Below are 15,493 nucleotides of genomic sequence, written 5' to 3' on the forward strand. Positions count from 1 at the left end.
CTTATTTTATTTTATGTATTTTTAAATCAGTATACATCTGTACAGCATATAAAATGGTTTTTCTGAGCATGAATACAGTATAGATTTGTCTAGTCAAGGATATTACCATATTATCATTACCAGGTAAGTTTGCATTTTTGTGTCTGTGTGTGTGTGTGTGTGTGTGTGTGTGTGTGTACACATACATTTTTATTTATCACAGAAATATACTCCACAGTGTAAATAATGAGTGATATTATTATTCTAAGTTTAGTTGTTTGAGAAAACACCAAGACTATTTTCAAAATACCTGTAAATTTACATTCTTTTTTTTAATTTCATGTTCTTATACATTCAATTACCTTTTCTTCCTTACAAAGTGAATATTTCAATATATCAATATTTCTCCCTAGTCCAGTTGATTAAACTATAAAATATCTTCAACCAATAACACCACATTTCTTTGTCCCATTAATGCTTCGCCTCTGTATTTTTCTAAATGTCCTTCCTCGGGCCCTACTCTTCCACACACACTATATCTGGTATTTACTCCCATTTATGTTCTTATTTAAGGTAGGGTATGTCCTCCAACATTTCTGCATTGATAAGAAAGATCCAGACCAAGACGATGTTTGAAGAATTTACCTTGCCACCACAGTTTGTAAAGTATATATTCCCTAGTACTTTCTTCCACACTAGATATTCACATAAAAAAAATTTAATTAGGGGGCCAGCAGGTGGCGTGGTGGTTAAGGTGCTGGACACTCCCACATGATTGACCACGGTTCGAGTCCTGGACCTGGTGGCTTGCTTTCTCACTTTCCTCCTCTTTCTCTCTGTGTCTCTCTCTGGTCAAATCAACATAAAATGAATGAATGAATAAAAGTAAATAAATAATTAAAAATATATATTTAATTAGTTATTCAGTGAAAGGAGGCTTAGTAAGGAGATTTACTTTATAATTATTTCATCACCTATGAAGGCAAACACATTTGTAGGTTCGATAGCCACTTGCTTTCCTTTTTGCAAAAACAAACCGGGAATGGGTACGTGAAGGAATAAGGATACTCAGGTCAAAGTAATTGACTCTGTTGGTAGGTGAGGACTGATTTTCACATGCTTGTATCTTGTGCCCTGTGAATAGCAAGAACATGTTGAGTATTTCAGGACAGTCTGGTGATACTTGTTAGCTGTCTCCCCATAACCAGTTACAGAAACAAACTCCCTTCTTCTCCAGCCTCTGCCTCTTCTCTCATTGTGAGAAGCAGCAGCTGGACTTAGCTGGGAACAGTAGAAGGCTAGACTTGTGCAACACAGGGTAAACCATGGGGAAGAGTAATAAAAATGGAATTCACCTGACTTCTAATCTGATCTCTTGGGAACAGACCATCTGCAGAAAACTCCTTTCCATCCAGACCAGTGTCTGAAATCACATGCTTAGAGTTCAGAGTAGCAATTAGGGAGGGAGCTGTAGATATCTCCTTGGCTGTTGCCCTTCAGAGAGCACAGTTGGGCAAGAAGCAACATGGTGGTTTGTTCTGGATTCCTGAGTCTGGCTCAGCAACTGATACTTGACTCTTCCTCACTGCCTTGTCTGGAACACAGCTCCAGTCTCCATCAGAGACCACCTATCGAGGAATTTAGGCTTCCATGCAGAGGCTGTGCTCTCAGAGACCCCATAAGGTGAGTCTAGGAGCACAGGTGACACTGCAGAAGCAGGTCAAGGATGATGGAAGCCCAGAATGTTTACCCAAGGTGAACTGAGAACCAGACCAGCCTAGCTCACAGCGGAAGAGAGGTCTGTGGTTGCTTACTTATCAATGGATTTAATTGTGATGCTAAATAGCCAAGGGTCCTTTGACTAAGCAAGGCAAGGGTCATTGTTGACAATGAAATGATGGTAATGGAAATCTGATTGATGATAATGTGTTTGGTAATATCTTTGGACTCATATGCAGTGTATTTATGCTGAGAAAATTAGTTTTGTATGCTGTGAAGATGTACAGAGATTAAATGTAAAAAAAAAAGGAGTATAAATAAAATTTTAAAAATGAAGGGACCAGCAGATTGCACAATGGTTATGTTGCTGGACTCCCAGGTAGTCAACCTTATTACAACTTCCAGAGCCAGTGGCTTAATACTCACACCAGACACATGTGCCTGTGTGCTCCAAATTTTGAGAGAAGAATGGAGGAGAATGGATTGCAGTGTGGCCCTCTCCCCTGGGTGGTAATTTCTCTCTTTCTGTATCTCTGTCTCTCTTTCTCTCCAGGTAGCACAAGCGCCCTATAGCAAAATCTCTTATTTATTTATTTATTTATTTATTTATTTATTTATTATTTATACATTAAATCGCTATACATCATTTAGGTTGTACACAAAAATCTCTCTTAAGAAATAAAAATATTTTTTTTCTTTTTAGATTTTTTATTTTATTTTAAGTTCTTTTAATACATTCAATCACATTATTTAGCTTGTAAAGTGAATATTCCAACACATGTGCATTTCTCCCCAGTCCAGTTAATAATATTATAAAGTTATCTTAAACAAATAATACCCTATTTCTTTGTCCCATTAATCCAGTGCCTCTCTATTTTTCTCCTTCATGTCCTTCCTCACTCTATTCCTTCACCTACCTTCTTCCCACCCTATATCTGGTATTTACAGCCATTTACTGAGTTCCTATAGCTTTTAGTCATTCAGTTTCAGTCATAGAGTGTGGGCATTCGGTATATGTTAAGTGGAAACATACAATGTCTCTCCTTCATAGCCTGGCTTGCTTCACTCAGCAGTAAATATAATGTTAACATCTTTAAAGGAAAAAAAGAGAAGGGGAGAGGGAAGTGTCAAGTACTTCCAGTAAAACTGACGAAGTCCAAGATATTTTGAAAGTAAGTGGAATGGAGAAATGGAATATTAGGTATGAACGGACATGCAGTGAAGTGAGGTCTTAGCTTTCTTTGTTTTTAAAGAAAATTTTGCTATAGGAAGTGTGCAGTCACTGGAGAGACAAAGACAGAAAGAGAGAAATCACCCCTGAGATGGGATAGCCACACCGCAATCCTTTCTCCTTTATTCTCCTCTTTGGATTTTGGGCCACACATACATGCACATACCTGAAATGAGTTTCAAGCTGTCAGGTCCAGAACTCAAACTGCAGTCAACCATGTGGGAGTCCAGTGCCCTAACCACCATGCCATCTGCTCACCCAAGGCCATATCACTTTGATTTATAAGGTTAGATCTATACTCCTATGTTTCCAAATGGATTAGATTCAGTCCAAGGGTATGTATGCAGATACAACCTTGCAACAGAAGTTCATGAAGAATCCATTCCATAGTGCCTCCTCTCACACTGGAAATTCAGATAGAAAGTATTTAATTAATTATGAAGTGAAAGGGGGCATATGAAAGAGAGCTTTAATTTGTAATTATTTCCTTACCTGTGAGACCAAATACACGAGTGGGTTCATTAACCATTAATTTTCATTTTTTGCAAATTCCCTGTGCAATCCTTTGATTTTGACAATGGGTTCAGCATGCTTTTAGTTTTGTTTTTTTTTAATTGTATCTTTTTGTACAAGATATTGGCATTTTTTCCATCATCTTGGTTGTCGTAATTTAGTTCTTTCGTGCACGTATGTATCGAAGGACTTGGGTGAGAATATGTGAAAGTTTATACATTTTGCAGAGCCAAGTCTATTAGTTGTTCATATTTTGTTCCACTTCCCACCCTTAATTTTTTTTAAATATACAAACTTTTTTCATCCTTAATTCTCATGCTGTTTTCATATCTCTGTTATTCCATATTGTGCCTTTTGGCTTCCTGTGGTTAGATTGTGTGTGTGTGTGTGTGTGTGTGTGTGAGAGAGAGAGAGAGAGAACGTACCACCTCCAGAGGGAGATGGCCGCACCACAATCCCTTCTCCTTCATTCTCTTCTTGAGATTTGAGGCACATACACATATGTGCCCAGCATGCTTTTGAAGCCACCAAATCCAGGACTTGAACCACAGAGTTAGCATGTGGGATCCAGCCACCCCGAACTCCCACACCTCTGGCTGGCCCAGTTAGATCATTTTTCAACTCACATCACCTTCTCACATTGTTTGAAATGCATTACGCTTTACCAGTTCACTAAAGATTACCTTCACCTTCCATAAGTATATTTGAATATGTATATATATGTATATGTATATCTTTTTAAATTTTTATTTATATTTTTAAATATATTTTATTTTAATATCTTTATGTACAATGAAATTCTATATGTATACTCTCGTTTCCTGATTTTTTTTTTTTTGGAGAGGTTTTTCACTGTAGGGCGCGTGCGCTTGCCAGACAGACAGAGATATAGAGACAGAAAGCGAGAAATCACCCCCGGGGGGGGGATGGCCACGCCACAATCCCTTCTCCTCCATTCTCCTCTCGGGATCTTGGGCACGCATGCACACGTGCCCAGCGTGAGTTTTAAGCCACTGAGTCCGGGATGCGAACTGCGGTCGACTACATGGGAGTCCAGAGACATAGCCATTACGCTAACTGCTGGTTCCCTCGTTTCCTGAATTTTAAGACTTCTTGTTATATTCTTTTATTTCCAAGTCTTTGACAATTTAATGTTGAGTCAATGACCTATGTTGATGGCATGAAATTAATACTATTTGACATAATTTTTCCAGAAGTTACCTTTAAACTCTCATCCAATTCAATATAGTCATATTGAAATTGGTGTAATTAGCCTAATTACTTTCTCTTTGTCATTCTTTTAAAATAAGTTCTTAGTGCCTCTTAAATTTTTTCTGTCTATATTATGCAAACATCCCTATTAATACACATTTTTATGTAATGGCATGAATAAAATCCTGTGCACATTGTAAATGCTCTTTATATGTTTCCTTTTTATCTTAGCATTTAAAAATTTATTTATTTATCATCATAATCTTGTTTATATTATATTGAATCACATATAACTTTACAGTTACATTTCTTTTAACAGAAGGAATACCATGCATATCAGTCAATACAGAGACATTAAAATCCCCATTTCATCATCCAATAGCTTCTCTTTTTCCCCCCCGTCATTATTATTATTATTATTCCATTTATTTTTTAAACAGTCAATCACCAGAATTTTTTTTAGAGGTTTTTGCTATAGGGCGCGTGCACTCACCAGAAAGACAGAGACAGAGAGACAGAAAGTGAGAAATCACCCCCCAGGGGGGATGGCCACGCCGCAATCCCTTCTCCTCCATTCTCCTCTCGGGATCTTGGGCACGCACACACACACGCCCTTCATGAGTTTAAGCCACTGGGTCTGGGACTTGAACTGCAGTTGACTTCATGGAAGTCCAGTGACATAGCCATTACACCAACTGTTGGTCCCTATCTTAGCATTTTTAATTGACATGTAATTGTTTTATCTTTAGGGATATTCTGATCTACTTCCAATGAGTTTAATAAGATTCTTATCTTTTCTCCCTTCTAACTTTCAACTAATTCTGTTACTTTAAACAAATTTTATAGACAATTTTATTACCTATGAGAACATAAATTATCCTCCATATTCATATATATATCTCCTAGGAAAAATATGAAAGTACTTAAAAACATTTGTGGAAAATTTAATTAAAATATGAGTTTATTTGTGGACAAAATTTTTAAAAATCTATGCATACTTTTTTTCTTCTTAAAATTTATTATTTTTATATTACATTTAATCACATATAACTTTACGGTATATAACATTTCTCTTTCCAGAACAATTACCATATCAATCAAGACAAAAACATTACTATACATATCATAATCAACAAATATCTTTTCATTTTTTCAGAATATATATATATGTATATATAAAAACATTTGATTGCTATACATCTTTTGGCTTTTAAACAGAATTTACCAAACATGAAATACATCTCAGTTTGCATAGTTTTTTCTTAACACACATTTTATGTGAACTTTTTGAAGACTCTCCCATCTAAGGAATAGACTAATTCAGAAATGTAATAATACCAATCAATAATTTTTCTTGACTGCAAAATAAAGATTATAACATTTCCACAATGTTGGTAATATCTGTATGAAAAGTACTCATGCTATTTTTCTCTTTCTTGGTAGTTCTATTTACCACATGGAACTAGGGAATGACACACGAATTTCAGAATTTCATCTTCTGGGACTTTCGGAGGATCCAGAATTGCAGCCCCTCCTATTTGGGCTTTTCCTCTCCATGTACCTGATCACCATGTGTGGAAACCTGCTCATCATCCTGGCCACCATCTCAGACTCCCACCTGCACACCCCCATGTACTTCTTCCTCTCCAACCTGTCCTTTACTGACATCTGTCTCACCTCCACCATCGTCCCAAAGATGCTGGTGAACATCCAGACACAGAGCAAGGTCATCACCTATGCAGGCTGCATCACCCAGATGTTCTTTTTTACATGCTTTGCAGGTCTGGATGTCTTTCTGCTGACTGTGATGGCCTATGACCGGTATGTGGCCATCTGTCACCCTCTGCACTACACAGTCATCATGAACCCCCTGCTCTGTGTGTTGCTGGTCTTTACAACCTGGATCATGAGTGTTCTGCATTCCTTATTACATAGCTTATTGGTGTCAGAGCTGTCCTTCTGCACAGATTTGAAAATCCCCCATTTTTTCTGTGAATTTAATCAGGTGGTCCACCTTGCCTGCTCTGACACCTTTTTAAATAAAACGGTCATGTATTTTGCATCCTGTCTGGTGGGTGGTGGAACCCTTTCTGGGATCCTTTACTCTTATTCTAAGATATTTTCCTCTATACATAGAATCTCATCTGCTCAAGGAAAGTATAAAGCCTTTTCCACCTGTGCCTCTCACCTCTCAGTTGTGTTCTTATTTTATTGTACAAGTATGGGTGTGTACCTCAGTGCTGGGGCGACCCACAGCTCACATGCAAGTGCAACAGCCTCAGTGATGTACACTGTGGTCACCCCCATGCTGAACCCCTTCATCTACAGTCTGAGGAATAAAGACATAAAGAGGGCCCTGAGACAGTTAATCACAGGAAAGCAATAATCAGACCGTTTTTCAAGGGTACACAGGAGATAAAACTCTAGGATTCATAAATTGCAGTTCTTCTCTCTTATAGCCTCCCTTCTAAGATGATGAAAAAAGGAAAAATGATCATGCCAAAAAGGGCCGAGGCCACGTGCAGCCTATTTGCTGCACGAATTGTGCCCTATGTGTACCCAAGGACAATGCAATTAAGGCGTTCGTCATCAGGGACCAGCAGTTGGCATAATGGCTGCTATGTCGCTGGACTCCCATGTAGTCGACCATGGTTTGAGTCCTGGACCCGGTGGCTTAAACTCACGCCGGGCACATGGGAGTGCATGCCCAAGATCCCAAGAGGAGAATGGAGGAGAAGGGATTGTGGCATGACCATCCACCCTGGAGGGTGATTTTTCACTTTCTGTCTCTCTGTTTCTCTCTGTCTTTTCTGGTGAGACCACATGCCCTAGAGCAGAAACCTCTCCAAAACAAAAGTTCATCATCTGAAACATATTAGAGGCCACAGTAGTTTGGGACATCTCCGAAGCAAGTGTCTTCGACGTCTATGTGTGCCCCAAGCTGTACGTGAAGCTACGTTACTATGTGAGTTGTGCCATTCATAGCAAGGTAGTCAGGAATCGATCTCATGAGGCTCCAAAAGGACCAAACACCCCACCTCAATTTAGACCTTTGGGTGCTGCCCCTCCTCCTCCACCAAATCCCATGTAAAGAGCTGAGTCTTTAAGGACTTAAGAACTGTCCCCCGGGAAAAAAATAAATAAAATGCAAATTATTCAATTAAAAAAGTAAATTGAAGTTCTTTTTTTTTTTTTTTTTTTTTTTTGGAGAGGTTGCTATAGGAAGCATGTGCTCGCCAGAAAGACAGAGAGAGACAGAGAGACAGAAAGTGAGAAATCACCCCCGGGGGGATGGCCACACTGCAATCCCTTCTCCTCCGTTCTCCTTTCAGGATCTTGGGTACGCACGCACACATGCCCAGCGTGAGTTGAAGCCACCGGGTGCGGGACTTGAACTGCAGTTGACTACATGGGAGTCCAGTGACATAGCCATTATGCTAACTGCTAGTCAGTCCCAAGATCACAATTTTTCACTTCTGTGTCTATCATTTCTTTCTCTATCACTACCTTAATTGCTCCCCCTGAGAATATGGACTTTCATTTACTCAAGTGTGTTTTGGCTGGTCTTGGTATCTTATTTTCCTCAAATAAATCCTATACTTTTATTCAGCTCTGTGCCCAAAGTGCCTACAACATTCCCTGGCAAAGAATAGAAGAGTAAAAGTTGTTTAACAGGGGCCACAGGTGGCATGGTAGTTAAGGCATTGGACTCCCACATGGGCAACTGAAGTTCAAATCCCAGACCTGATGGCTTGCTTTCTCATTTTCCCTCTCTTTCTCGCTCTCTGTCTCTTTCTGGTCAAATTTTAAAAATAAATAAATTAAATTAAATAAGTAATTCTTTCAAAAAAAAAAAAAGCTGCTTAACAAATACGTGTAGTCTACACAGGAAGACAAACCACGTAAGTCATTGGCTTAACATGGTTTCATGTCTGAGATGATCTTAAATATAATGGAGTAACATTTTCAGCCAAGCATTGAATTACTACAGGAGATTTGCTCTGATAAAATATATCTACTCAGTGAAGCATGGAAGCTTGGTGTTTATGTATAAGTTTGTTCGCTGGAGTGAAGTATTTGGTGTTGTGTTCTGCATTAGTTCATTGTGTTGTCTTGCTATTTCTGTTTTCAAACTCAACGATTGTCTATATATGACTCCTTCTATTGTTCTAATAAATATCCTCCCTTTAAAATATTTTGTGATAGGGCCATCAGGTAGTATGGAGGTTAAGGCAGTTGGATCCCAGTTGGTTGACTTCAGGGTTCAAATCCCAGACCCAGCAGCTTGAAATTCACTCTGGATGCATGTGCATGCATACTCAAATTCCAAGATGAGAATGGAGGAAGGATTGCAGCATAGTCATCACGCCTTGGGGTGTGTGGGGGGGAGTGATTTCTCTCTCTCTCTCTCTCATCTCCAGAGAGTGCATGTGTCCTATAGCAAAAAAAAAATGTGATATCTATTGAAGATAACTTTATATTATTGTCAACTGGACTGGCAAGAGATGTACACATGTTGTAACATTCACTTTGTTACCTAAGTAACATGAACTGGAATGTACAAAAGAAATTAAAATAAAAACAAATTAAAAAATAAATAATAAAACATAAAAATTTAAAAATTGTGATAAACATAAAAGGGGAGATAAATAATCTGTGTATTTACACTAAAGTCAGTTTCTATGTCCCTTTTATATTTTACACTTTCTTTCGTCTTCATGGTCAAAGGATGACTCATGTGAAAAGTTTCAGTGTCTTACAGTATTGCCTGTAGAATTAGAGACTTGTGATTCAGAGTCACAACTTATTATTGCAAAAATACTTATGTCCTGACCACCTTTCCTAGTTACCTAGAAGGGAACCCCAAAGGTAGTCTCTTTTAAATACAATGATATGAAATAAAAAGGATTATCCATATAATCAGAAATGTTGTCTTCAAATATAAGAACAAACTCCTATAATTAAGAGGCAGCAGACTTCTCTGAATGTCTTTAGTTTTGTTTGTATTAATTATTGTAATGGTGAGCTATTGCTGCATAACAAGCCAACTTGATAATTAATGGTTTAATATCATGCTTTTGTAGTACACTGGAGTTGATATTGGTGAAGTCGTCTCATTGGGAATTGGGAAATATGAATTGTGAAGGGGACAAAATATTTAGTTCAAAAGATTATCCATATCTTAACTAGTTCTTAAATTCTGAGTAGAAAGGACAATTTGAGAGGGGAAGATCAAGAAAAGTGGTGGTATCTTACAATGCCTTTTATAGCTTCTTTTTTAAACATTGAATGTGTCTGGCTGCTCACTTTTTGTCAACCAAAACAAGTCACATGTCCAAGCTCAAAGTCAATCGTAGTAGGGATATACACTCCTAACAACAAAACACAGAGCTAATGGTGGAGAAGCATAACCTTGCTAAAGAGACTAAGAGAGTGAATAAATAAGTGAAAAATAAACTTGTCTATCCAAGGGATAAATGGACACATAGACATTCCATATATCTGTTGATGTCATGTATTTATGAATGATACGCTCTAGACTTGCAACAAAGAAGACAACAGTTCTTGGAAGACTTGGAGGAATAATTTGATACACCAAGAAGTACCAGACATCCTGGCATCTGGCAAGGCCATTCACTTGAACTGGTATCAGGATGAGGCAGGGAGGGGTGCAAGTTCAAGTTCATTTTAAAGTTCCAAGACACAAAACTGAAGTCCAAAGGTGAGTGGGGGAGGGGATGGGCCATGGATCCTGGCCTTTAGGCAGCTTCTTTCTTTCTTTCTTTTCTTTCTTTCTTCTTTCTTTCTTTCTTCTTTCTCTCTTTTTCTTTCTTTCTTTCTTCCTTTCTTTCTCTCTCTCCCTTTCTTCTTTCTTTCTTTTTGCATCTTCTTTTTCTTTCTTTCTTTCTTCCTTTCTTTCTCTCTCTCCCTTTCTTCTTTCTTTCTTTTTGCATCTTCTTTTTCTTTCTTTCTTTCTTCCTTTCTTTCTCTCTCTCCCTTTCTTCTTTCTTTCTTTTTGCATCTTCTTTTTCTTTCTTTCTTTCTTCCTTTCTTTCTCTCTCTCCCTTTCTTCTTTCTTTCTTTTTGCATCTTCTTTTTCTTTCTTTCGTAATTTGCCCTAGGATGTTTGTGCTCACTGGAAAGAGAGTGAGAAAAAGAGAGAAAATAAACTCCCAGGAGGGATGACCACACAGCATCTCCATTCTTTTCTCAGTATTTTGCACACACAAATGCATATGCCCAGTGAGCTTTTCAAACCACAGAGTCCAGGACTTGAACTGAATGTGCAGTCAGCCATGTGGGCTCCAACTTCCATAACTACCACTCCACCTGACTAGCCCAAATCTAACCAATTCTAGAAGCACCAAGCTCACATTATAATGAATAAAATTTCAACATATCTGTAATAACTAAAAAAATATATATATATATATATGATGAGGGGGGCCAGCAGGAGTTGTGGTGGTTAAGGCATGGGGTTCCTACCTGGCTGACCACAGTTTGAGACTCAGATATAGTGGCTTGCTTTCTCACTTTCCCTCTTTGTGGATCTCCCTGAGGAACACACATGTCCCATAGCAAATTAATAATGATAATAAATTATATTTTTAAAGATTTAAAATTGAAGTAATAAATGGTAGTTCATAACTTGTGATATAGGTATGAAATTCCTAATTGCTTTACCAAAGCTTCATGAAGCCAAGAAGTGGAGTATTTGCAGTTTTTTTATTTTTTTATTTTATATATATATTTTTTATGCATTCAATCACATTATTTAGCTTACAAAGTGAACATTTCAATATGTGAACATTTCTCCCCAGTCCAGGTGATCAAAATATTTTCAACAGATAACACCACACCTCCCGTCAATGCTCTGCCTCTGTATTCCTCCTCCAAATGTATTTGTAGTTTTAAGGAACTTACCTCTCTCCCCTTTTTAAAGAAAGGAATAACAATTTTCTGGTGGGTATCACAGGCTACCACAAAGTAATGGTTTGAACTTAGAGTTTGGAGAAAGGTAATTCAAAGGTGGGCTAAGCTGTGAGTGAAGCAGGCCAGCAGGACTGCCACTATTTTGAAATTAAGAGAGAGCTTTAACAAGAGCCATCTGACCAAGTGAGTCAGGGGAGATTTGTTTGAGGAATGGTCAGATCTTTTTTATCTATCTATCTATATTTATAGATATATAAATGTTTTTGCCATTGGGCTTCTGAGCTTGCTGGAGAGACAGGGAAACTGAGATATCACCTCCAAGAGAGGATGATATGCTGTACTCCATTCTGCTCCATTCTCCTCCTGGGATTTTGGGCTTCCACACACATACACCAGCCATGATTTTCAAGCTACAAGTTCTGGGACTCAAACGTAGTCAGCCATGTGGGAATCCAGTACCTCAATTAGAACACCATGTGCTGTTCCCTTATTGTATTTTTATATATTTTTAAATGTACATTTAATCAGTGTACATCTCTATAGCATACAAAGTGATTTTTCTGAGCAAGAATAGAATACATGTCAGTCCAGTCAGGGATATTACTACATACATTATCATCACCAGATGACTTTTCATTTTTGTGGTTTTTTAAAAGCTTTATTTGAGATGGGTATGGTTACCTATATTTTTGTATCGAGAAGAAAGATCCAGACCAAACAGTTGTTTGCAGATTTTGTCTGGCAACCGAGTTCCTGAAGTATATATTCATTCCATAGTACTTTGGTCCACACTACTATTCATATAAAAGTATTTAATTAATTATTAAGTGAAAGGTGGGGTAGTCAAGAGCTTTACTTTATAATTGTTTCATTACCTGTGAGGCTAAATACATGTGTGGGTTTGTTAGTCATTTACTTTCCTTTTTACAAAACAAAAAAGAAAAGAAACGAAACCAGAAATGAATCCTTGAAGAAAAATTAAGATAATTACTCAGGAAGAAGCAATTGACTGAATGATCATAGTGAGGAAGAATTGGCGCCTGCTTGTATCTTGTGCCTATAAATACTACAAAGATGTTGAGCCTTTCAAGACAGTTTGGTGGTTTTTGCTAGCTGTCTCTTCATAACCAGTTACAGAAACAAACTCCCTTCTTCTCCAGCCTCTGCCTCTCTATTCATTGACTGTGAGAAGCTGCAGCTGGACTTAGTAGGGAACACTAGAAACTTAGACCTGTGCGACACACAGGGTAAACCATGGGGAAGAGTAATAATAATGGGATTCTCCTGACTTCTAAGCTGGTCTCTTGAGAACAGACCATCTGCAAGGAAAGTTTCCTTTTTGTCCAGACCAGTGTCCATTGGGAAACACATGTTTAGAGGTCAGAGTAACAGGGAAATGAGCTTAATGAGCAGGTAGGGGGAGCTGTAAATATCCCTTCTGCTGTTGTCCTTCAGAGTGCACAACTTGGCCCAGAAGAAAGGTGGTTGGTTATTTTCCATTTTCGATCTGGCTCAGGGACCGATGCTTGACTCTTCCTCACTGCCTTGTCTGGAACGCAGCTTCAGTCTCCATCATAGACCACCTACGGAGGAACTCAGGTATCCACACAGAGGTCATCCTCTCAGAGACCCCATACAGGTGAGTCTACAAGCTCAGCTCAGCAGACACTGCAGCAGGAGGTCAGAGACAATGGAAGCTGAGAATGTGTACCCAAGATAAACTTAAGAGCTAGACCAGCCTAGCCCACATCTGAGACTGGTCTGTACTTGCTTGCTAAATTGATATATTTATGTATGATGCTGAATAGAGAAGGGACATTGGACTGAGTAAAGCAGGGGTCATTGTTGACAATGAAATGATGCTAATGAAAGTCTGATGGGTGATAATGTGTTTGGAAATATCTTTTTTTATTTTTTTAAAATTATTATTTATTTAATTTTATTTATTCATTCATTTATTTTAATTTGACCAGAGAGAAACACAGAGAGAGAGAGAGAGAGAGAGGGAAAGGGAGAAAGGAAGCCACCAGGTCTGGGACTCGAACCGTACTAACACCTGAGGTCAGTAGAAGGCATGCTGATTAAGGCACTGAACTCCCATGAGGCCTACAGCATTTTGAGCACTAGATTTAACAGCTTGAAAATCACACTGGACATGCACGTATGCATGTGCAAAATCCCTAAAGGTGAACGGAGGAGTGATTTCTTACTTTCTGTCTCTCTGTTTGTCTCTGTCTCTCTGGCAAGCACATGTGGCTGGCCTGTAGCAAAAATTCTCTCTTAAAAAATAAATAATAATAATATTAATATATTTAAGAAAAATAAAAAGGAGAATGGAAAGTGTCAAGCACTTCCAGAAAAACTGAGTCTCAGATATTTAGAAAGTAAGAGGAATGGAGAAATGGATGGATGGAGGGATATGCAGTAAAATGAGGCCATTTCTTCTTCTTCTTTTTTTTTTTTAGAGAGATTTTTGCTAAAAGATGTGTGTACACACTAGAGAGAAGAGAAGGAGAAAGAAATCTTCCCAGATGGAATGGCCAAACTGAAATCTCTTCTCCTCTCAAGATTGTGGGCATACATACACACAAACACCCAGCATGAGTTTCAAGCTGCCAGGTTGGGGACTCGAACTATAGTCAGCCATGTAGAAGCCTAGCACCCTATCTACCATGCCACCTGCTGGCCTACTCCATATTATTTTTATTTGTAAGATGGGGTCTATTCTCCTATATTTCTATGTTGATAAGAAAGATCCAGTCCAGGGAAATGTTTGCAGAATTTACCTTGAAACAGAAGTTCCTGAAGCATACATACCATAGCATCTTCTCTCCCCCTGGAAGTTTCCATAAAAAGTACTTAATAAATTATTGAGTGAAAAGGGGCATATCAAAGAGCTTTAATTTGTAATTATTTTATTACCTTTGAGACTGAATACACTTGTGGGTTTGTTAGCTATGTATCTTACTTTTTGCAAATCCCCTATGCAATCCTTTGCTTTTGACGATGTGTTCAGTGTGCTTTTCTTTCCCCCTTTTTTTTTTCCAGAGGAATTTTTGCTATAGGATGTATGTGTTCACCAGAGAGACAGAAAGACAGAAAGTGAGAAACCACCTCCCAGAGGGGATGGCCATGCCACATTCCCTTTTCCTCCATTCTCCTCTCAGGATCTTGGGCATGCACACACAAGTGCCCGGCATGAGTTTTAAACCACCCTGTTCAGGATTTGAACCATGATTGACTATGTGGAAGTCCTGCAACATAACTATTATACCATCTGCTAGTTCCTTGTTTCCATTTTGATTGCATTCTTTTGTAGTAGGTATTGTCATTTTCCCCCAATAACTTGGCTGTTGTAATTTAGTTCTTTTGTGTATGTATGTACAGAAGGCCTTGGGTGAGAATATGTGAAAGTTTACATGTTTTGTGGGGCCAAGTCTATTAGTTGGTCATATTTTGCTCTAATTCCCACCCCCAATTGTTTTTTATTAAACATACAAAGTTTTTCTGTATCCTTAGTTCTCATGCTGTTTTCATATCTTTTTAAATCTGTGTTGTGTCTTTTGATTTTCTGTGGTTAGATTTTGTGTGTGTGTATGTGTGTGTGTAAGAGAGAGAGAGAGAGAGCGACATAGGGTATATGACCTCAATGAAAAGAGATCTATATATAGAGAGAGATAGAGAAGGAAAGTGAGAAAGCACTGTTGGAGGAGTGGCCACACCACAATCCCTTCTCCTCTATTCTCTTCTTGGGATGTTTTTGAAGTCACCAAGTCCAGGACTCAAACCACAGAAGTAGCGTTATTGGATGGGATCCAGCCATCCCCAACTGCCACACCTCTGGTTGGTCCAGTTAGAAAATTTTACTAAATTTACATCACCTTCTCTCATTGTTTGAAATGCAAT

At 38.3% G+C, this 15,493-nt stretch overlaps 1 protein-coding gene across 1 annotated transcript; it reads left to right on the plus strand.

Moving 5' to 3' along the window:
- Positions 1-6,110: 6,110 nt before the first annotated feature.
- On the plus strand, positions 6,111-7,040 carry LOC106733389 (olfactory receptor 7A17-like). The gene has a single exon (XM_014582558.1). The coding sequence runs from the start codon at positions 6,111-6,113 to the stop codon at positions 7,038-7,040; it is 930 nt and encodes a 309-aa protein (XP_014438044.1).
- Positions 7,041-15,493: the final 8,453 nt, after the last annotated feature.

This window comes from Tupaia chinensis, unplaced genomic scaffold (genome assembly GCF_000334495.1).
Source record: "Tupaia chinensis unplaced genomic scaffold, TupChi_1.0 Scaffold143650_1, whole genome shotgun sequence".
NCBI classification, from domain to species: Eukaryota; Metazoa; Chordata; class Mammalia; order Scandentia; family Tupaiidae; genus Tupaia; species Tupaia belangeri.

Bases quoted from the DNA above. Each gene is read 5' to 3' on its own strand.
- LOC106733389 (XM_014582558.1), top strand. From the start codon at position 6,111: ATGGAACTAGGGAATGACACACGAATTTCAGAATTTCATCTTCTGGGA.